Here is a 24,298-nt window from a genome sequence, read left to right on the forward strand (position 1 = left end):
GGTCTCTCCCATACCATATTTTCTTTTTATTTCGACACCTCATCATCCAAGCAGTGCACATGACCAAGCAATACATATATGCATGATTTATTTTGAAATCTCACACACTTAATGCTAATTCAGTTCCTACCTACATCAACTACATGTGTTTTGAGAACAATTTTTTAAACCACAACTTCAACACCACTATCGGCAGCTCAATTAGTGCTCCTAAAATTGGGGCTCCTCTTAAGTGCTGAGGACGAGTAGGCTCGTCCTATTTGCATAGATATGCATAACAGGCCAGCAGTAAAGGGGTTAATATTGATGATAAGAAGTAGGCCTTCATTTTAACCAGCATAGCACCGTTCTGTTCCAGAAAGAGGCAGCATTTCACACATTAGAAATTCAAATAACGCCACTGTCCCCATCTATGCAACAGACACTTATTTCATATGAAACACTTGTGTATAGGCGCGTTGAAACACCTTGAAACACTTGTGTATAGGCGCGTTACAAATGCCATATCATATCATATCACTATAACCAAAAATGTTTGCATGAAAAAGTCCAGGGGTCTCTTAGTCTGGTCCCAGAAAGCCATATCACACCAGGTTTTCACGCTAACCAGCCACTGCGTAAATACCTTCTATTTAGATTCACTGCATTGAAAAGGAGTTGTAGAGGAGTTGTAGAGGAGCAGTTGAATGCCTCTACAGGAAGTCCCGACCCCCTACTGCTTGTATGTTGGAAGCCTGAAACTGCACCATGCTTGACACCAGTAGTTATGAATATACCACGACGAGTCTTCGAGAAAAGGTATGCATTAAGAAAGCCACACCAGATGTATGCTCGAAGAAATGACAATCTCTTGGAAGAGGTCCCCAAAGGAATATCAAAACAAAAGAAAGAGAAGCTGGTGACATCACAATAAATGAGAGTGACGCACTAAGACGATAAGAAGAATAAGATGTATGGACCCTATAGAAATTGATGACGAAATAAGGAATTGAGTGAACATTCCTACGTGGAAAGAAGATTGCATGTGTGTGTAATGCACTGCAGCAAATATAAATCGTTCGATGAATGTACAGATGCAGCAACAAATGTAGACTAAGTGATCATAGAAGCTAGCTATACATAGTGAATAGACTGCAAGCAGAGCCACCATTGTATAGTGTCTGGACATCGGGTCATAAACTTTAGTAAGTTCAAACTCATGGAGAAAGAAGGATTGAGAGCAGTGTGTGTCACAGCAAAGAATTAGCTAGAGATCACAGACTTGAAGGATGAAGTTGTTTGGCAAGGTATCAAATTTGGAACAGCCAAGGCCGGTTATCTATTCTCAAAGGCAGCAAATGTGAGAAGCCGAAACACTCCTTGTTAAGGTGCAAAGAAAGAACACCATGAGTGTCAAGTTTATTAATTCTAGACAATTAATTGCTGAAAAATGGGCTGAATTGCGATCTCCAAGGATGGAAATAGCAGTTGGGCATGCAGACCAGAACTGTGATAAGCGTGTGCCCATACTCTGTTATATTCCCAGAAATGAGAATACATTGCAAGGCCAAGTTCAAAGGCAATCTTCATGGCAGAAGGCATGGACAATGAGAGATGTTGGATTAATTGGGTGGGAAAATAAAGTCATGTCCACATCCTAGCACCTGGGTATGAACTTACGTGCTGCTAAGCGGCCAAATGTTCCAGGCATGGCAAGAGTGTGCCAACAAATTGTAGAGGGCCATATAACTAAGGACTGTATAGTTTAAGAGCCAATAGTATTCTGTGTACTTAATAAGTGTTAAGGATGACTTGCATTACAGGCAGGCTTTAGTTGTCCACCTGACAGTAGAGGTCCTATCACAATCCAACCCCATATAGAAAGCACACTTAGATGATCCCTTGAACCAACCACAAACCCTCATAGGTGTTTTCTTATTTGCCACGTAGTATGATGTCACGTATGATACATTTTTAGTATACAACTGTGTTTTTATGAAAAATGTATTGAGAGTTCGAGCAAACGTCCATTGATGACTGTTGTAACTCCCTGTTTTGGACAATTGATAATAAAACAGTCAAAATTGGACTTTGCCAACTTAATGAATCGGTCAGATTATTTGGTGTAAGAGTTACTCTGCTTCCCATCCTTCACATGACATGTTACTGATTAAGGACTTTATGTTCAAGTGGTAGCAATGTCGGATGGTTATTGTCCATCGACCTGTTAACTCCAGATTTTCAGAAGATCGTCATCTTCTGCCATTTAGCCAGAATATCACAGGGTTTTCTGTGGAGAGCGGCCGAATAGAAATCTTGCAAGAAAATTGAGATGGTGGGCAGGGTCCCTCTTTGACGAAATCCCTACCTGGTTTCCACAGGCGCTTTGAGGATGCAAGGCGAAAGTGTTCGGTTGGAGGAGGAGACGATACCGTGGGCCTAGAGCCAAATGACCAAATGGTGAGAAGATTGAGGGGAATGCAAATTAAGGGGACGGAATTGTGGTAATTTCAAAGTAACAGGAAATATTGTGTGAAGAGATAGAGATAGCACCTAACAAAAAAATGGTCTCACACTCCAGTCGCAGTCACTAGGCTACATATGAACAGGTTCATATAAGGAGACGATTTAAATCCTGGGACAGGATATTGATTAGGGGCGAGGAGGAAGAAAGAGGAAGAAAGAGTAATCAGAGGGGAATTTTTAGTATATGTGTAAAGTCAACTGTCTGTGCATTGTGTATTGAACAAAGGTGTTGTAAAGTTAAGGCACTCTAAAGACTATCTAGGGAAGTGGTTGGTACCAATCCAGAGATAGACAGAGATAATTGGAAAAGTAAGAGGCTTGAGCGGCGATTGTTGAAGCACGCTCATATTTATTGTTTAAAAGTATTGAAAAGTGGTGAAAGACTTTTTATAAAATCTGGTAAGTACTCACAATCAATTGAGACTCGTCACAATGGGAGATATCACTCCTCTGATGTATTTATGTAAGATGTTGCCAAAGCATATGCCGAAGCTCAAATAGAATAGCGCGGAATGGTTAAAAAAGGCACAGCAGATAAGATGTTCACGCTGTGGCCACAACAAGGATCACTGTCAAAAGTGGTATTGCAACATATGACCACATTCTTGCATGCTGCGTACAAGGGGAACACATTAGAGAAAAGGATACTATTTTAGAGCTCTGAAATATGTACCAAGAAGACAAGTAAGATCCATCACCTTAGGAGTAGATGCTTAATAAGTGTAAGGAGGGGAAGGGGGAGAACGTGTGCCCCCGAGGGATACCTGAAAATTGACAAAATGCACAAGGAAGTAAGATGATCTGTTTTAGAGCAACCTAAGGATGTGATTCCAGATCTCATACCATATCCAGAATGTCCCAGAGGACGATCATATAGTGAGAAGGGAGAATCACCGCCATATGTGAGCTGGCTAAGATCGTTACCAGCGAGGTGACAGTCAAGAATGATTGTCCCCACCATGGATAGACAGACGATGGGAGCTCACTGCGGGTTAGGGTTTACGCAGTTTTCCTTATTGGAAAAAAGGGGGAACGAGACCACATTATATTCCATGGCCACAGATGGACACAGATAATTTAAGATGCAAACTCCCGATTTTGATATCGGGTGCTGGGAAATGGATATATGAGTTAGAAAAAATGTCACGAGGAAACACGCTGGCCATATGGGACATTAACGGTCTCTTGGCAGCTATTATTGGGGAGAGAGCTGGTGACATATGGAGAAGAGCAGGCTATTCGAATGTGACAGCAAAAAACACGACGCACAATGGAGTACCATTTAATAATTGTAGAGTATCCTGATACTGCAGATATGGGTGCAATTATGACACGTAAAATGAAGGAAGATGAAGATCCTATTTCTTACATTCAAAGTATTCAAGAATGTTGGCAACTTGAAACGAAGGAGCCGTGGCAAAAACGGTGGCATTATTTTACAAAATTTTATGTCAGGGGTTGCCCGAGCCAGTACAGAGGCAGATATAGAAACAGATGGCAATGGAAGCAAAACCATGGGCTGAGATGCAGCTGGCGATAATGCATAATTGTCGGCTATTGCAGAAGAAAAACAAGAAGAAAGATGAGGCCAGAAATGTTAAGGGATCCAAGATAGTTCAGAAGAAATGGTCAAAATACACCATAGAGGGGCAGTATTGACAAGTGGAGAAGGACTGGGGATGCAGCAAACAGTGAGTGCATCTCAGGCGAATAATCAGCGCCCGATGGACAAAGGTGGTTATGGGTTCATGCCACGAGGCAGAGGTATGGGCTATCGAGGAGTAAGGGGTGGATTTTGAAACAATCAAGGTGGGTTTCAAAATGCACAAAATGAGAATCAGAATGTGCAAGGAGGAGTTAACCAAGGAACTCTTGTTAGGCGGTCTCCTCCTGTATGTTGGACTTGTCGGATGACAGGATTCATTGCACGCTTATGTGGGAGCCAGGGGAATGTACAGACTGAACAATTCACAAGAGGGGGGGACAGCTTATCCTCCACCATATAGCAAACAAACTAGGGAAGGGTTTGCACAAGATCAGACAGTGGGCCTCATTACAATTAGCCAGAATGAAATCATAATTACTGGCATGCCGGTGTTTCTGTGTCTGTGTGGCACAGCTGCCGGAATCAACAGTTGATTCTGTGTTAACGTGCACGTGCATTCCAGCATGCCAGAAACGGTAGCACTGGCATGCCGGTAACACCCCCAAACATCCCCAAAAAACCCACACCGGCACCCTCGCTGCTGCTGACTCTGATTCCGGCTCCATGCCCCCAGACCTACCGGCCTCTTCCTTCAAGCTGAATGGCCACTCTCGGCTCGTGAACAACATACCCGTGATGCATCAGTTTGGAGGAGCACGCTGGCAAACTGTCACCGGGATGCAAAGAACATCAGTCTTCTACTGCTCCCTTGACCTGGTACTGACCCGGGCTCAGGGCACTTGGGGAAATAAACATGCACCAGGACCTGCTTGAAAAAGGCCTCCTTTTTAGGAGAATGCAATGGGAAACTAACGGTACGCTGTGGAATAAAGTAAGGAACTATTGGAATGGCATACCACTATGAGCCAATACACTTCAAATTCTGTTTTCAAGCAACATCGTAGCAGGCCATTGGTCAGAAGTGTCTGGAGTTTGAAATGTGTGACAATCCACAGTGAATTTGTGGGCTAGCAGTCAACACATCAATGTGCTGACCAAGGCTGAGTGCAGAAAGGTTACTGGCTGTGAATGATGCAAACTCAAGATACTAGAAATAGTGACCCCAGACAGTCTCCTAGACACAGTACAAGTGACCACAGCTGGGAACTATCTACTATGGTGAGAAAATATGTCTCCACCTCTTACCACAAAGCAGCTATCTCTTGCCAGGAGTCCAAGTAATAAAAAATGGCAACTCCCATGTGCGCAAAGAACGGAACGATTTCTCCCTACCCATCTAGAACTTCCCTGGCCGGGCATTAATCTCATCATCAAGAGATTAAGAAAAGTAAATGCTTTTCAAAGAACATATACAAAACCCTCCACACCATCAGAAACTATGCTCCCTCACTCTTCTAGAACATCAAAAACCAGAGACCACATCCACCCCTCAAAATTGGTGACCATCTCAGCCAACATCCTGCTCCTTACGCTATATACCCCAGTTCCATGTGTTAATATCCCGGCAAAAATATTGCCATACAGAAATATCCCCATAAATTTGCATCGATATTAAGATAAAGCAAGGTGGACCAGTGGAATGGGATGATACATAAAGTCGTTGCTCAAATATAAATTTACATTTTTAATAATTCATCAGTACAAATTTCACATCATTAATACATGTATGATATAAAATCATAAAACTAAATAATTCATTTCATCAATTCAACATTCGTATCTCAAACATTCATTCTCAAACCCATACTTTCAGATTCAAACCATCAACAATAAAACCATTTTGGCATGTCAAGGCAGTGTGAACTGTTGTTATTAATAGTCTTCCTTAATTTTATCATGTACTCATGACCAGGTCTAAAATATCAGGTGTCAAGCATCGGGTATTTAAATTGGTCCAGAACCACACTGTAGATAGTCGACATGTGTTTCGGTCACAAACACCTTCTTCAGGACGTAGGGCACTCAGTAACAACTCTGCCCTTCTTCAAAGCGTATAGGCCAATGTTCATTCCCCAAGATCCTATTCAAGGGTAAGCAAGTTGACCAACAGAATAAATCCTCCACAGGACTCTATAACATTTTAGATATCAATCACTGCAGGTTTGTGTAGACAAAATGTGCACGCCTTCGGCACAGTCCACAAATGTATTTCAATAGGTGTATCAGGTTGGTTCGGCTATGAATCCCTCCACAGACCCAGATCCGGTCTATACCACAGCATTAACTTGCAGCATTCGGCACTAGAAAATCAAAAACCAGAGACCACATCCACCCCTCAAAATTGGTGACGATCTCAGCCAACATCCTTCTCCTTACGCTATATACCCCAGTTCCATGTGTTAATATCCCGGCAAAAATATTGATATTAAGCCATGGAACCTGCGGGGGACACCCCTGCAACCCGCATAATTTTTTTTTATGGAGCGGGGTCACCCCTGCAACACCCAGTCTGAATAACCCCATAAATTATCCCCCCTAAGAATATCGCCTATGGCCATACCCCACGACCGATATTATTGTTGGGGATAATATTACCTGATACCATATACCCCGTCGCTGCCACTCTCCTAAATCTGCTAGTTTATTGCGCCCACCACCCGTGGGATCAGAAAACAGTCATATTTTAGGTGCAGAACCTTGCTGCACGCTTGCATTCTCAAGCTTGCATTGGCCGCCTAATAGAGAAGATGGGGCACGGAAGCTTTTGAAAGAAATGAAATATTCCTCTGTGAACACCCCCCTCTGTGGACCACCCTACCATCCGAACACAGGATGGACGCCTCTCTTGCATCTCAATAATCTGAAACAACCCTTTGGGGTCAAAATAAATAAATAAATATATAAAATGCTGAACACTTTACAGTAGCCCTTAGTACAAGCGTCAGAATTGATTTCCTTAGTTCTCTACACCCAGCCTTGCTCATGTAAGAGACAGGGTTGGGTATACGGATTTGCTCCACAGCATCCCTTGCTTATGTACTTATGTAAGCCACACTTAGACGAGGAAGGCCTTCTGACCCCTGGCCACTGGTGGCGCAACTGTTCTCCAAAGGGAGCTTACCCTACGGATGGATTGAGAAGTCCTAAATGCACAGGGAGCAGCTTCTTCCCCTTTAGCAAGATGAAGTTAAAAAAGATGAACAATAAAGGATGCCAACAAATATAAACGTGTCAATTTATGTATAAACCAAATTGAAATACATATTGATGTCGGTAGTCTTTACCACATCAGCAGCGTCTCCGGATCCGATTGAGACACATCAGAACATTTGCTTTGTTCTCCAAAGGGAACCATTGCATGGAGAGAATATTTAAGAGAAGCAACAAATGGGGCCTCATTACGACCCTGACGGTAGAGTGATAATGGCGCCGGTAGTGCTGCCGGCGCCGTTATCACTCTACCGCCACATTATGAGTGCTACTCGTGGGGCCGCCCTGTACGCCTGGTCAGACCAGACGTGCAGAGCGGCACTCGCTAGCAGAACAGGATGCTAACAACGGTCCCGTTATTAACGGGACCGTTGTTAGCATCCTCCCCATTCCTATTGAGCCCTATGGGAATGGGGACCTACTGGGTCCGGGTCCCGCGAATGGGAATTACTGTTATGTAGTGACTGTCTGTGTCATGCTGTCATGCTGTGAGTCTGTGTTGTCACATGGAGTGTTGCTGTGTGAATGATGGAATGTTGATCTGAGGGTTCCATAATGAGGCAGGCAGTTAGAGCTCCCTTGCCTGGGTGATGGGGCCAGTGCTGATTCAGTCCATACTCTCATATATATATATCCTTATGTAACGGTTCCTTAAGTTCATGTAATAAACCTTATAAGTAAACCAAGTAAGCCTGGAAGTCACTTCGTAACATTGGCGACGAGTCGGTCTTTAAAGAAGAATCTGCACACAAGAAGAAGTTGATGTCTGAAGGAGCCTGCTGCGGGGGATGCAGGAGAGAGGAGGACAAAGTGGTGGTCAGCACTGCCCCCACAATACAAGTAAGAGACCCATCACCCAGGGTTAAGGAGGGGAAGAGCAAGGAAGTCCCACTTCATGAGGGATCAGCAAAAATTGAGAGGGCCCAAGGGGTTAAAGGATGAAGCAGGGCCTAGGAAGGGAGCTCGGCAAGGGAGCGTGGCCCTGAAACTGAAGTTGCCCTCTGGTGAAGATGCCAAGCCCATATAATGGGAAAGTCAAGTTGAGAGGTCCCACTAATGTCCCACAGCTGCTGTAGGTGTATCAAAGAGAAAGAAGAAGCGGCTAACCGCTATGGTTTTGAGGTAATGGGACATGCAATGTCGTGGTAATAGTGACAGTCGTGTTAAGCAACTGGGGAGCATGTGGACACTGCCTGTCCTGATGGGCCACCCAATACCAATAGTGGGAACAAGCAGTCGGAAGCCCACAACGCTGCAAAGTCTCATTTTATTATAGGCAGAGAAAATGTGAGGTCCTGAGTGAGTCAGAAAAGACCCTTTCACACTGGCATGTTTAATGGACACTTTGCTGCATATTGCGCATTGCGCACATTGTGTAGAGGTTGGTCTGTGCGAGATGTAACAGCCACCAGTCTCTCACCGTGTATGAGTGGCCGTTGGGAACGGAGAGCTCTGTTGGGTGCCGGCCTCTGTTCAGCAATGATGACGTCATTGAGGGCCCTGGGGTATTGGCGATCCGCTGGAACGTAAGTGTGGCATTCGTACAGAGAACGTTGCGAAGTTGAATTGTATGATCTGATGATGCGCGTCCCAGCGCAGTCAGCGGACGTTCTGAGGAAAGCACCTGCTGTACAACGCTAGTGAAGAGGAAGCGTATGTGTATACGCCGCTGTGGACTGTGTGATTTGATGACACGCGACGCATCACATACAGCAGTTGTTCCGAGGAAAGCCACTGTAGTTACGTCGGAACGTGATGAGGAAGTGATTAGAATGATGTATCATACGTTTACTGAAGAATGCGAGGGCGGATATTATAAAAACATGCGGGCGGTTGACAAGTCGAAAAATTGGTGTTTTCGTCTAAGATAGCGTATGGTGAGTTAAATGCCTTCTGTTGACACTTGAAAAGTATCGGACTTTGTACTCAGGAAAAAGGGATGGAACTGCTTTGAAGTCAGGAGGCAGAAGGTTAATACATCGCAGAGTCACTGCTATCGAACAGCAGAGACATGGTAGGGAAATGTGTCCAGGTCAACAAGCAGATTTGGAGAGCACAGCTGAAGTCCATAACGCAAGTGAGGTGAAGATGCACTGTATCCTTTTTGAAATAATGGTTGAATCTGAGATGCTGTGAACTAGATACAACAAGTTAGAGGATTTGCAGGTCAAGATGCAGATCACTCAGGGATTTTTTGAAATATTAGAGATATGTTATCAAGGAGATCGAAGTAAGCCATAAAGAGGAATTGAAGTGTTTGATAGTACCTTGTGTTGGATTGAAAGGAGTTTCTTGTGGAAGAATGGGTTAGAGTAATCTTCTTGAGGATTTTCCGGCGTAGGTTGTTACAAGCAACATGGACGTTTAGGAGCAAAGTATGTCATAGGGTCAAAAGATGACCATGGACTTGTAGGACTACACAAGTCAGATTAGGGTCATAACCTGGCCATGGACTTTTAGGACAAAGATGTTGAAACTTATGTTGTTCTACAGTTGTGAGTTGCATTTACATTATACTACAGTCATAACATTACATATGTATGTATGTGTCACGATTAGTATTAGCAAGAGGTAGCGCCTCTGATGTGAGTCACACTGTGGTATTACTTAGAGGTAGCGCCTCTGGTATGTGGGTCACGATTGAGAGAGGTAGCGCCTCTGGTGAGTATGGCCCAATGGGTATTTGAGGGAGGTAGTGCCTTCGGTTTATGTGGCAAAATTGGTACTTGAAGAGAGGTTGCGCCTCTGGGGTGCATGGATGTAGTGTATGTGAGGGAGGTAGTGCCTCCGGTCTGTGTGGCACAATTGGTACTTGAGTGAGGTAGCGCCTCTGATGTGCGTGTCACCAGGGTATTAGAGGGAGGTAGCGCCTCCGGTTTTTATGCGAAGAATTGTATTGGAGAGAGGTAGCGCCTTTGTTGTGGGTGACGCTGTGATAGTAGTGAGAGGTAGCGCCTCTGGTGTGCATGGACGCAAATGTATTGGAGAGAGGTAGCGCCTCTGGTGTGCATGGACGCAAATGTATGTGAGGGAGGTAGCGCCTCCAGTTTGTGGAACATTGTGTTGTGCGAGAGGTAGTGCCTCTGCCAGTATGAAGTAGGGCATCGATCTGAGTGGATCAGTGCCACGTCGGATTGTTTCCACAATTGTTAAAGGAGGTAGTGCCTTCGTAGTGATATTCTTTTATATGTTGTTGTGCCAAAGCATGTGCCTTCTCCAGAGTGTCAGTTTTGGCATGGCGGACTCATGCAATACTGCCATCGGGTTGTCAGTGGTCAAATGCTGGGTACGCAGATGGGTTTGGGATGTCTGGCCAGTGTCTCATGGTTATCTGCAGTATTCGATTGTATTGGCTAAATTGGTTGCACCTGATAGGCTGAGTCTATTTGGCGTTTGAATTTGTGAGTAGTGCTGTGTTGTCTTCGCCTCCTGTTTAGATGATGATGCGTTGCATTGAGACAGGTCCGGCAAAGTGTTGTGTTGTGATTGTCCCAGTGTATGTGTGTGTGACTGGTAAAGGAAGGAGATGTGTTATGTTGTGACCTTCTGTGTGTGTGTGTGGGTCTGGTAAGGGAAGGAGATGTGTTATGTAGTGACTGTCTGTGTCATGCTGTCATGCTGTGAGTCTGTGTTGTCACATGGAGTGTTGCTGTGTTAATGATGGAATGTTGATCTGAGGGTTCCATACTGAGGCAGGCAGTTAGAGCTCCCCTGCCTGGGTGATGGGGCCAGTGCTGATTCATGTAACAAACCTTATAAGTAAACCAAGTAAGCCTGGAAGTCACTTTGTAACAATTACCAGGCCTGCAAAGGTCGGAATGGCCTGGTAATTCCCATTTTTCGGGACTCGGACCCGAGTTTGGGGGTAGCCGTGCCAGTAAAAACAGCATGGGTACCTCCAAACTCGTAATGAGGCCCATGGTCTTATTTTTGAACTCATGGAATAGGGGTACGCTTTTTTTGCTGCACCATGGGAGCTTCTGCGTAAAACGTGTTGCCACAACGATATCTCAGGGGCTACGAAGCAAGACCCTGCATAACATACAGAGGTTCGAATCCCGGACTTGCACTTAGAAACTGGTCTCTGGCATTAAGCGCGTTATAAAAGAATAATTATGATGATTGCAACCATGACCCAGTGACACTGCATACACCTTTCAAACTCTAACCAAAAACCTAAAACGCAGCAATCCGCACAAACTTCACAACAATGCAACAACAAAACAAACCACACATAGACTTGCACAACAGCACACGACGACTACGGACCACAAAACACCCCAAGCCCAACCAACGGACCCACTGGGCTGAGGCTGTCAACAGCACATCACTGCTCTGTTGCACTTTTCCTGCTTCCTCCCACTAACTCAACCTCCCCTCCTCTTTCAGAGCCGCCAGAGCACCAAGGGACCACTACGGTGGTGATAGTGCGCGGTACAAATGTCCTTTAACATTAACATTACCACTGCCCCATTCCCCTTCCTGCGCCTGGTGGTCTTTGTGAATAAAATAACTCAAAGTTCCCTTGGCTGGCTGCAGTATGACTCAGAGCTGTCAGGTAGCATCACCTCCTACCCGCCATCTTGTTTTGCTCTGAGCCTGAGTTTTATTAATAACTGGTGCAAACACAAGATTGGGTCTTTGCAGTGGAGGGGAGGGGAACCGTCTTATCTCAAAGCAAAATTCCCAGCACGTGAATCTCACACTCACAGTGGCTTGCTCAAGTTACTAATTACAAGCTAGTGAATCCTTTTTCAAGAACTTAAAACCACTCATTGATTCCATAACTTGCCTGTAAGCTTTGTGGGACTAAAATTCCAAGATGAGGTCCTCAGACAATGACTGAGAGCAGGTGACTCATGCATGTGTGACCCAAACGAGATCTGAAAGACATCTCGTCCATGGCATGCTGAGATGCTCAGTCAGTCCTGATGTTTACGCTCCCATCACTTTGCATCAAGTGAGCTAAAAAGCCAGAACAAAGAACAAGAGTCCAGGGCCGAAATCAGGGCTTACCTTTGCGCGCATTGTGATCCTGAGCACTGAGTTTATTATTCCACGCCTAATTTTTCTTTAACCAAAATAAGGATCGCCCAGCAATGATTCAGTCCAAGATCGTCTCGCTCACACATGGTTTAAAAGTCTACAGTGATGCTCCATATATAACTATAATATTAAAATGTACTTAGTTCAATTGACTCTTTGCATACTTATGGCTTCTTTCATTTCGAGACATTGGGCCTCAATACGAGGTGGGTGGTAAGGGGTTAACGGCGCCGGTAACGGTGCCGGTGCCGTTAACTCCTTACCGCCCTATTATGAGGTCTCCTTGCGGGACCCGCTAAGGGTGCCTGGTAAAACCAGGCGTCCTTAGCTGGTCCCGCGAGGAGACCAGGGAGCTAACAACAGGCCCGTTATTAACAGGCACGTTGTTAGCTCCCTCCCCATTCCCATTCGAGCCCTATGGGGGCCCGAATGGGAAAGGGGATGTACCGGGTCCGGGTTCCTTGAATGAGGAATTACCGGGTCCTCCAAGGTTGGAATGGCCCGGTGAGTCCTCGTTTGAGGAACCCGGACCCGAGTTTGGAGGTAGCCATGGCGCAAATAGCGGCATGGCTACCTCGAAACTCGTAATGAGGCCCATTGTCCCCTCATAGAAATGTTAAATAAATTATCTACATGTAGATAAAGGAGCATGTTTTCTAAATGTTTGTCACTTTACAAAGAGACACTTAGCGAACACTTACATGTCGGTGCCCCCTAGACTTGTTTTCCAGAGACACCCGTAATGAGAGGCCATGCCAGGCATCTTTCCATTTTTTAAAACCTTCTCTGTCTATGCACTGACACAATGGAGGTCATTACGACCCAGGCGGTAAGGGTTAACGCCGTCGTTAACCCTTAACGCCTGATTCCAATTTTAACGGCTGCTTTTAGCAGGCGTTAAAATCCATGGCGCTAAACCGCCTTGGTGCTAATTACGGCACCGTAATTTATGGTGCCGTAATTAGCGCCTTCCCCACTCCCATTATGCCCTATGGGGCAAAAATGGGAATGGGGAAGGGTAAATGGGAAATGGGGATTTACCGCCCCACTCACCTTGGAATGGGGCGGTAAATCCGCCATCCACCATGGTGTAAACATAGTATACACCATGGTGGTAAAGTTGGTGTACTTACCGCCTGGGTCGTAATGACCTCCAATATCTGGAATATTGGAATATCATGTGTTTTCGGAACGGCTTGTAAATCCTATGGATTGTTTCCAATTTCTTTAGGAAAAGTGTGCTTCAACCCAAAAAACAGTTCTACGGGGAGAGCACCCATCCCAGTCTCTCCAAGCAAAGGCTAGACTCCCCCACTCAACTTGGTCTCTTGCTCATATTCACGAGGGGATTTCTAGAAACCCTGCAGTGAAAATAAAAAGGTTTTCCAGTGCTTGCTGCCCCATTGAGCATAACCGGGGCCGACATAATGGTCATGACTGACTCACGTCTGTCTCATGACTAAAGAAACTTGGAAACGTTTCCTATGCACTTCATCACTGGAAAGGCTACTTAAAGGATCTTTGCATACACTTGCAGTGTAATAAAGGAACGCATAAGCAGATCATAGGCAGATGTGCAAGGCTGCAGACTGTGGCGACAAATGATTGGGCAGAGTATGAAGAAAGTAGGTTCTACCTTGGAAATGAGTTGGACCAACTCCAAGTGAGAAGGTTGAAAGCATGCCTCCGTACAGCATCTACAAAAATACTGTGTTCTAAGTATTGTGAATCACATCTTGCTCTTTGTGCATTGCTAAAATGTGTTTAATCAAACCGTAGACTAAAGTATTAGGCATGGATACCAAATAAAAGATTAGGACGCACATGAATATTTCGGAATCACTTACAATTAATGTAGACAGGAAGTTCTGCGAAGAAGAGAAATGGAACTGGCTGGAGCCCCATGTTGTGTTTTCTGATGCTCTGCCACACAAACCTGCCTCCACCTCTGAACGTACAAAATGTTACACTGATACTCTCACTGTACAGTTCGTATGAAAAGTGTACATTTATTCCATCACCTTACAACTGGGATTGAAGTCAGCTGTGATTTGCCTTTGATTTGAGTTTTTGGCGATGCTAATTGTGCAATGTATAACCCATAAAACTCACACGCTTTGTGTACAGTTCGCATGAAAAGTGTACATTTATTCCATCACCTTAAAACTGATATCAAAATCAGCTGAGACATGCCTTTGATGTGAGTTTCTAGGAGATGTAAATTGTGTAATGTACAAACTGTAAAACTCATGCGCTCTATGTACGGTTGATATGAAAGATGCAAATTCATTCTGCACAAGAGCCAAATATAGATACATTGAAACATTCATATCTCAAAGTTGCCTTGACGATTTTCAGTTTTTTTGCAGTGCACTAATTTCTGATGAAATCTAGAGGCATGCCAAAAATTGGTAAAATTCAAGTGTCCATTTTGAGATATTTGGGCTATTTTATTTTTCGTATGGGAAACCCCAATGTTAAAACTGTTCAAACACAAAGTAAACTTTTTTTAAACTATGAAGCTGTTAACAAACAATTCTGAAATTTTGCATGCACAGGCAGCTGCCTCGAAATATTACTCAGAATATTTTCAGATTTTTTCATGCAAGGGATCTACAGTTATTAAGAAATGTTTTAACCTTAAATATTGCTTGTGCTAGTGCAGAGGCATAGCATATATTATATGCACAAACACACGCACAGACACACGCAGCTCGGCTCTGGTGTGGGTCTCAGAGGTCCCCATTCTCATTTAACTGAAGAATTTCAGAAAGATAAAAGGTGAACCCTAGGCTGCTTTGACCTGGGGTCTCTGAAATTAATCCATTTCACTGTACTGTCTCCGGCATAGTAAGCAGATAACTCTTACGCTTGTCCCCCCCCCTTACAGCCATGTGCCCCCTCTTTCCATCTTTTTTTATACTTACCTTGTTACCAACAGAGATAATATCGGCCCCTTCCATACCACACTTCGGAAAGGACCGGCAGGCGGTACACTTCGGAAAGGACCGGAAGGCCGTACACTTCGGAAAGGACCGGAAGGCCATTCTCTTCAAAGAACACCTCCCCAATCACCAATCACTCCATGCAACCCTATTTCTCCCCCTGAGGAGCTGGTCTCCTCCCCTGCTCCCCTTACTCCTCTCAGCTCCTCTGCACGCCTCTTGTCACTCCCTGGGAACGTTCTCTGTGAAGAGCGCACCGTGGTTCCCAGCTAAGTTCACGCTATATAAATCGCATAGAGACATACCTCATGATGGGGTTCACCGCTATGTCCAGGGCGGCCTGCATGGTGAGCAGGTAGGAGCAGGAGAAGTGATAGGTCAGATTAAACACTTTGACCACACCAACAGTTTTGGCAGGAATTTGCAGGATGTTGGCGTAAGTCACGTGGGTTCCATTCACCTGAAAGAGATTATCTTTGATTGTCATGAAGTCACACCAAGGCCTGCAATATGACTTAAAGGAAACATGACGTCATAAGGACGAATGACAATTGCCCCAGTGGCACAGGCTTTGTTGAGGTAATATGAAGGCATATACTTATTGAAAGATAGCAGTGTAACCACAGCTGTTAACATATCTCCAATTACATTTTCCTCCCAGTGTCCAAATCTATTGTCAAAAGAAACACTGAATTGATGCCAGTAACAAAACGGCTAAAATTGGTTCGGCCATCTGTGCAAACCCCCATTTAGGAAAGGTCCATCTGCATTTAGGGTCTGTACACTTCAAAATAAATGTTTGTGGGCGCTGTGTTTAAGGCATGACATGCACAAGCGAGAATAGAAGCTACCCATTCGCTATCTCTTTGCACATAGTTCCAGCCATTGGTTTATTGACCTAATTTACATACAAGGACATCTGAAAACAAAACGAAAAATGTTAGGTCCGAGTTCGCTCAAAGACATACAAACATACCCACAAACACTGCATTCATAAAAGAAAACGGCCCTTGCTGCCAGTCTGTGGATCAATAGAGGCCATTGGCAAAGTGGATCCAAATTAGGGGCGCAGCTCAATTCACCATTGTCTCTGCATCTTCTTATAAAAACTATTCACATAAAAGACCACAAAGGCCCGATTCATGGAATTGTTTGCACGGTTCAAAGTGACTTTGCACTGCTCAAAAGTGACTTTGCACTGCCGACACAAAGTCACATTTTTTAAATTCTTGCATAGTGTTTTGTTGCTCTAGGTCCCTGTTCCTTGTCTCTCACACTTAGACACACGACTATACCCCCACACACCCCTTTTCCACACCTCCTCCCCACACAAATACATACACCTACGAAAACGAATCATTTCATACAAGCCACCAGTTACACTACCACAGTCCACTCACTGTCCGCACGGCATTAAATATGCATGGTGCATTCACTGCGAACACTGCATTCACTGTCCGCACACACCCTCAGTATGCACCTGCATTCACTACGTCTCGAAAAGACCCCGGGCTACACTAATGTCAGGGCTGTCAGGTCTCGGGGCTAGTTATCCTTTTGGTTGTATCCTCTGAGCTTCTATCCGGGGCTACAACCAAAAGATCCGGGGCTATAGCCCCCCTATCCCCTCCCCCTATCAACGCCTCCTCACTGCATTCACTTTCCCCAAACTGCATTCACTGCCCACACTCGAGTCAAACTAACATAGCCTGCTCACTATCTATGGTCTGACGCTCTCTCTCTCTCTCTCTCTCTCTCTCTCTCACACACACACACCTTCAACTCTGCACTGCACACTATTTATACATTCGTATTTCCTCCTTTGTAAAGGCAAAACAAATTAACATTAATTTTATTTTCTTGTTTGTTTTTCTCATTATCCAGTTTCCTGAGAGGGAGACAACTTCGCAGCCTTCCCTACCACTGAATAGTGGTTTATCTGTGCACGCTTATTGCTGCAGGGTGCTCCTTTTGAGTACCCTTCCAGAATGCCTAAGAGTTAATACGTGTGCCTGTCTGTTCTCTAAAGGAGGTTAAGATTGTGCAGCCTTCCACGATCCCTAAGTGTGATTGTGTTTGCCTGTTCTCTAAGATGGGGGGGGGGTGGAATTGCTCAGCCATTTACAACTCTTGAGTGTGATTGCCTGTGTCTGTCTTTCTGTTCTCTATGGGTGGTAGCAGGTAGGAATGTTTGCCTTCTGCGACAACGGAGTGTGATTTCCTGGGAATGTTCTCCAAGGTTCGTTGGATTCTTGCAGCCTTCCCCAACACCTAAGTGTGATTACCTTTGTCTCTCTGTTCTCTACGGGTGGTTAGAATTGTGCAGCCTGTCACGGCATTTAAGTGTGAATGGCTGTGTCTGCCTATGTCTCTCTGTTCTCTACGAGGGGTTGGAATCGTGCAGCCTGTCACGGCATTTTAGTGTAAAAGCCTCTGCCTGCCTTTGTCTCTCTGTTCTCTACGGGTGTTTGGAATTGTGCAGCCGGTCACGGCATTTAAGTGTGAATGCCTGTGTCTGCCTTTGTCTCTCTGTTCTCTATGGGTGGTTGGAATCGTGTAGCCTGTTGCGATATTTAAGTGTGAATGCCTCTGGCTGCCTTTGTCTCTCTGTTCTCTATGGGTGGTTTGAATTATGCAGCCTGTCGCAGCATTTAAGTGTGAATACCTCTGTCTGCCTTTGTTTCTCTGTTCTCTATGGGTGGTTGGAATTGTGCAGTCTCAGCCTGTCGCGGCATTTAAGTGTGAATGCCTGTGTCTGCCTTTGTCTCTTTGTTCTCTACGGTTGGTTGGAATTGTGCAGCCTGTCGCGGCATATAAGTGTGCCTGCCTGCGTCTGCCTTTGCATCTATGTTCACTACGGGTGGTTGGAATTGAGCAGCCTGTCGCTGCATTTAAGTGTGAATGCCTGTGTCTGCCTTTTTCTCTCTGTTCTCTATGGGTGGTTGGAATTGTGCAGCCTGTCACGGCATTTAAGTGTGAATGCCTGTGTCTGCCTTTGTCTCTTTGTTCTCTACGGTTGGTTGGAATTGTGCAGCCTGTCGCGGCATATAAGTGTGCCTGCCTGCGTCTGCCTTTGCATCTATGTTCACTACGGGTGGTTGGAATTGAGCAGCCTGTCGCTGCATTTAAGTGTGAATGCCTGTGTCTGCCTTTGTCTCTCTGTTCTCTATGGGTGGTTGGAATTGTGCAGCCTGTCACGGCATTTAAGTGTGAATGCCTGTGTCTACCTTTGTCTCTCTGTTCTCTACGGTTGGTTGGAATCGTGCAGCCTGTCGCTGCATTTAAGTGTGAATACCTATGTCTGCCTTTGTCTCTTTGTTCTCTACGGGTGGTTGGAATCGAGCAGCCTGTCGCGGCATTTAAGTGTGAATGCCTGTGTCTGCCTTTGTCTCTCTGTTCTCTACGGCTGGTTGGAATCATGCAGCCTGCCGCAGCATTTAAGTGTGAATGCCTGTGTTTGCCTTTGTCTCTCTGTTCTCTACAGTTGGTTGGAATCGTGCAGCCTGTCGCAGCATTTAAGTGTGAATACCTGTGTCTGCCTTTGTCTCTCTGTTCTCTACGGGTGGTTGGAATCGTGCAGCCTGTTACAGCATTTATGTGTGAATGCCTGTGTCTGCCTTTGTCTCTCTGTTCTCTACGGTTGGTTGGAATCGTGCAGCCTGTCGCAGCATTTAAGTGTGAATGCCTGTGTCTGCCTTTGTCTCTCTGTTCTGTACAGGTGGTTGGAATTGTGCAGCCTGTCGCGGCATTTAAGTGTGAATCCCTGTAGCTGACTTTGTCTCTCTGTTCTCTATGGGTGGTTGGAATTGTGCAGCCTGTCGCGGTATTTAAGTGTGAATGTTTCCATCGGCCTTTGTCTCTCTATTATCTACTGGTGGTTGGAATTGTGCAGCCTGTCGCGATATGTAAGTGTGATTGCCTTTTCTTTCAAACTACAAATGTCCAATCATTAATTTAGGGGGACAAAAACAGGGGACAGGTGGGTGGTTAGGGGTTGAAGAGAAAGACCCTGAGGGGCTAGGTGGTTGCAAGATGTCCCCACTAAAGAAAAGTACCCCACACTTGGATGATAGGCAAAATATAGTGGTGTCTACGTGAAGAATAAAACATTATAGAACTTTCCATGACACCACAGTTTGACAAGTGCAGGAGACTTCACTCAGGAGATTGGGGTTGACTTCATTTCCAGGACAATGGAGTGTTGCTGTCAGTGTAGGTCAGTTCCCCATAGGGTTCTCCAGCACTGTGTCCTTCTAAGCCACTGCAGTGTGATTGTTGGTCTGTGTGTCCCACCTTGGTGGCTGGCTGTGTGTTCTGTCACCTTCATTGACACACTCTGGTGTGTCTCTTCTCCCTCAGCATGTAGCCTCGGCCTTGGATGTTTCACCGTACCTTCATATACGAATTCATGTCTACTGTGTATGTATATGCTCTTCATTCCTGAGGATGATTGAAGGTCAGGTTGTGACTTTTACTTTCTATACAGATAATGGTCGGCAAGCTCCTGAAATAGATGTCCGCAAGAGGGTGGCTGGGTATCTGGATGAGAGCCACATCAATGCGCCTCATTTCGAGGGAAGATCTTGGATTCTGTAGATGTCCTGTAAATCATTGCTTTCACCCTGTCAGAGGGCATCTGGAGATGCCTTGAAAGAAGGCAGAGGCTTTACTGCTGCTTTGCTGACTTCCGAATGGCATTCGACAGGGGAACCGTGGGAGCTTGTCATCGATTGGCCAGGATGGGAGGATTTGGGATATTATTCAAAATATGTATAATAAGAGCTCACCTCTAGTGCAAATAGCCCGTTTTGATGATTGTTTCTGGGGAATATCTTTATTAAATGACCTAAAACAGAGTTGTGTCCTCTCTACTCACCTCATTTAGAATGTATCTGGCCAACTTGTGATCGTCAGTGACTGTACAAATCTAATTTCCACCGACAGTAAGCAACTCAAATCTCGGATCCCTATTGTAGGATGAAGATGTGGTTTGGTTTGGGATCTGACTTCCAGTGGTCGTTGACGAAAGCTGACTGAGCTCGGGAACTATATTGCTAGCAGCTCGATGGAGGTCAGCGCGGAAAGGACAACGTTTAACGTTTATGGTACGAAAGAGGGCATTGCATCTTTGCTTTTGGGTCTGGAAAATTTGGGGAGAGTCTCAACCTATAAATATTTGATGCTTGGTTCCCTTCCATCTTATCTTGGCAACTTCATTTGACAAGGGTGATTGCTAAGGTAAAGATGATAATGAAAGTAATTTGCATCTTCAACAAAAGTTTTGGTGCTAAATCTATAAGCTTCTGTGTATAGCTTACTCGAAATAAATATTCCAATATTATTACATCCGTGTGCAGTCTTAGTAGTAAATCCTAAATCAAGTTTACATTTGCTGTGAAGCCTTGTGTTGGTATACAGCATTGAACTTATCGTTCTTGGGAGCCATTGCTGTAATTAGTGCCAAGATAACTGTGCCTCCTTTAGAAACCCTACCTGCTCAGTATTACAGTGCATGGATCTGGTGCATGCGTTGTGATACTAGAGGGATGCTTCCGGGCCTCCTCGTTGCTATGTTTTGGAAAATACTAATGCAGCATACATACCACTGTTCCCAAAATACGTGTTGGAAAATAGCAAAAACAACTTTTTTATTTGTTTGTTTATTTATCATTTATTTAAAGAGTGGACTTGCATCGTGTGCCTCTGAGCCCTGTACACAAACTCCCTACAAACGAAAGATACAGCCTCCCAGGACAATAACAACAAAAAGCGACAACCATGGGCCTCATTACACGGAAGGCGGTAATGGTTAACGGCCACCGTTAATGGTAACGGTGATCGTTAACCATTACCGCCTTACTACGAGGTCCCTTAGCGGGTTGGTGCTTTAACGCCTGCTTTTTGCAGGCGTTAAAAACCAACCCGCTAAGGGACCTCGGAGCTAATTACGGCACCGCAAAATTGCGGTGCCGTAATTAGCGCCTTCCCCATTCCCATAGAGCCCTATGGGGCAGAAATGGCAATGGGGAAGGGCAATGGCGGAAGGGGGATTTACCGCCCCACCAACCTTGGAATGGGGCGGTAAATCCCCTTTCCGCCAAGGCGGTGCCGGTAATTTACCGGCATGGTCCAGGGTGCTAATAGCACCCTGGATCACCGCCTTCCGTGTAATGAGGCCCCATGTCTTAGGCTGCTTGTGAAACCCTAGAAAATTAGAGATGAGTCAGGAAGGAAACTGATTCCAAAAGATTACAGTGGAAGGGTGTGAGTGGACATTTAAACACCCCTGAAAAGGAGGAACGATGAACCTCAATGCAATGTAGACTGTGGGCCTCATTACGACCCAGGTGGAAAACCATGGTGCTAATAGCACCATGGTCCATGCCGGTAATTTACCGACTCCGCAATGGAGAAAGGGGGAATTTGGCGGGACGGTAATTCCCCCTTCCTCCATGGCCCTTCCCCATTCCCATTTTTGCCCCATAGGGCTCAATGGGAATGGGGAAGGCGCTAAGTACGGTACCGCCAATTGCGGTACCGTACTTAGCACCAAGATCCCTTTGCGGGTCCCTACTTTAACGGCTGGTGTGGACCAGCCGTTAAGGTCGGGTCTTGCAAAGGGACCTCGTAATCAGGCGCTAATGGGTTAACGGCGCCGCAGCCTTTTACGGCGCTGTTAACCCATTTGCGCCAGGGTCGTAATGAGGCCCAGTGACTCTGAAGCCCCCGGAACCCTACACAGGTCTCTTACGTGTTGGCCAAAAAACTGTCCGGAACAGTATGCATATATGCATAGGCAAGGCGTGACGCGCAATCATGGTGGCAAAGGAGGCCAATGCATCCATTTCAAAACAGGTGTAAAGTGGTCAAATCTATGTGACCTAGCCTCCTAGCCTCCTAGCCTCCTAGCCTCCTATTCTCCTAGCCTCCTAGCCTCCTAGCCTCCTGCCTTCAGGGGTGCTACAGTAGGTTAACCATGACTGAGTTCTTGGGCTCAATACAAAAAAGAACCAAGGGCCTAAACCAAAGTGTGATGATCCCAAGGGGGAATAAAACGTTGGATGGATGAGCGGGAGTGACCGGCTTCAGAATAAGAGGAAACAGCTGGGGAACGCGGGCAAAACTAAGTGATTAGGCTGAGATTATCATTTTAATTATAATTGATTATTTATAACGCACTTAATACCCAGAGGTTTCTAAGCGCTGACCCAAAGATCCAACCTGTGTTGCTCCGCGTCGCCCCTGAGCTATCCTCCCGAGAAACCAATAGAAGGGGTATCTGTATTGGTGAGTTCAGCCATCCAAGTTAGAACAGGGATTGGATAAAAAAGAAGTTTGTATTGAAGTGTTTAATCTAAGGAAATGATCAGCAATACTTCCAATAATGCCCTGGAGGCAAGACTGCAGTGATCGACGATCACTCACATTTGACGCCCATCAGTGGAGGTGGGTGCCAGCTGCGTACTGGTGCACTGGTACAACAATTCCCCTGATCATCAGATGGATCAGTGGCTCTATATAGATGTTAAAATGCAGCGACTCCATGCCTCCGGGTTGTATGTGCTTTTTACAAATGAAATACATAAATAAATAAAAAAGGAGTCGCCATAGTATTAACCCCTCAGGCACACTGAAGGAAGTGGAAGGTCAGGAAGACGCAGTACCCCCAGCCTCACTGTCCTGAATTGATTGGACACAAAAGAAGCAATCCAGTTCAACACAGGGCCCCCCTGCCAATCCAGTGCTGCTCTGACATGGAGTGTTAACCCCATGGTCAATAGTATCAAATACGACTGAGAGATCTAAAAGCAGCCGGCGACATGGACAACTCAATTTGGATTTATATGAGAATACATGGCTATGCCTATCTGGCATGCAGCTCTGGGTAAAAGGGCTGTTCCTAATTAGAAGCGAAGGGCGGGTCATGAAACAGATCAGTAAATACCCCATCTTGTGTACTTACTCAACGTTTCAAAACCTCAGCTCATTCCTAAATATATCTTCACCTCTTAGATGTTCTGGAGGCCAGCAGGAAATATGTTCAAATGTGTCGCCTCACTGGGATATTTGGGGGCCTCAATCTTAGGCGTAGCCAGGATTGTCTAACAAGTGGGGCCTGAAGCTAATTTATAGTTGGGCCCACCGCAGGGACATTAACATCCCTACTTGTCCACACCACGCTGCTGAGTAGGCATTTACAGATTTTGGGAGGGTCTTTCCTGCTCAGGCCCAACCCTGCCTGCACCTCCGGGTGCCTGGAATAAAGGACCGACTGATCAACAGATCTCTTATGATGATATACTGCACTTTATTTTGTCATGCTTCTTATGAGACAAAGCCAGGTATGTGTGCCGCAGGTATAGTTACATATAGAAGGGACGCACTTGCATTTCTCTACTGTTCTAATCACTTTCAATGGGGGTCTGCAAATACACATTTCATGAAAGCAGCGGTATATTTAAAACAATGCCACGGCCGTGTTACCCCTAAGGTACAGTAGGCATATGCCCCCCCCCACCCAGGACAAGGGGGCACAGGGCCACGGTGATAACAAGGATCCCATGACACGGCATGTCTGTTCGACAATTGTTGTAGATGCGGGTTTTTTAAAAGCCATCAGAGGACATTCAACGTTGGGTTGGGAATTGTTTTCACCCTTTTCCATTTCAGGGCAATTCAAGCAATTTTTTGACTCATTTGGTTTTCATTTGCTCCGATAGGCTCGAAGTTAGAGCATTGCATAGGCACTCAAGAGACTGATATTTTGTTGATGCAGCCTGGTAAAATAGAACGGCAGACACATATGGAACATCCACTTTAAAATGAAGCCCACTGGTCCATAGTGGTATAGAGGAGTGGCTAAGGGTGTAGCAATTACAGAGGATGCCACTCTCTTGAGGACAATAACAGAAGCAATGCAGATCATCTTGTTTTAAATTGTTCTACTGTTGAAGTGCATTTGATCAAAATCACATTGTATAGAGTC

General features: G+C 45.3%; 1 protein-coding gene across 4 annotated transcripts in view; it reads right to left on the reverse strand.

Moving 5' to 3' along the window:
* LOC138503214 (pancreatic secretory granule membrane major glycoprotein GP2-like) overlaps nucleotides 1-24,298 on the reverse strand; it is a 233,365-nt gene that overhangs the window by 150,474 nt on the left and 58,593 nt on the right. For all 4 annotated transcript variants that reach the window (XM_069622799.1, XM_069622802.1, XM_069622801.1 and 1 more), the window contains exon 6: nucleotides 15,618-15,772. In XM_069622799.1, the coding sequence (XP_069478900.1) occupies nucleotides 15,618-15,772 (155 nt within the window). The remainder of the gene's footprint in view (nucleotides 1-15,617; nucleotides 15,773-24,298) is intronic.

Source organism: Ambystoma mexicanum, chromosome 11 (genome assembly GCF_040938575.1).
Source record: "Ambystoma mexicanum isolate Mex_15411 chromosome 11, UKY_AmexF1_1, whole genome shotgun sequence".
Taxonomy (NCBI): domain Eukaryota; kingdom Metazoa; phylum Chordata; class Amphibia; order Caudata; family Ambystomatidae; genus Ambystoma; species Ambystoma mexicanum.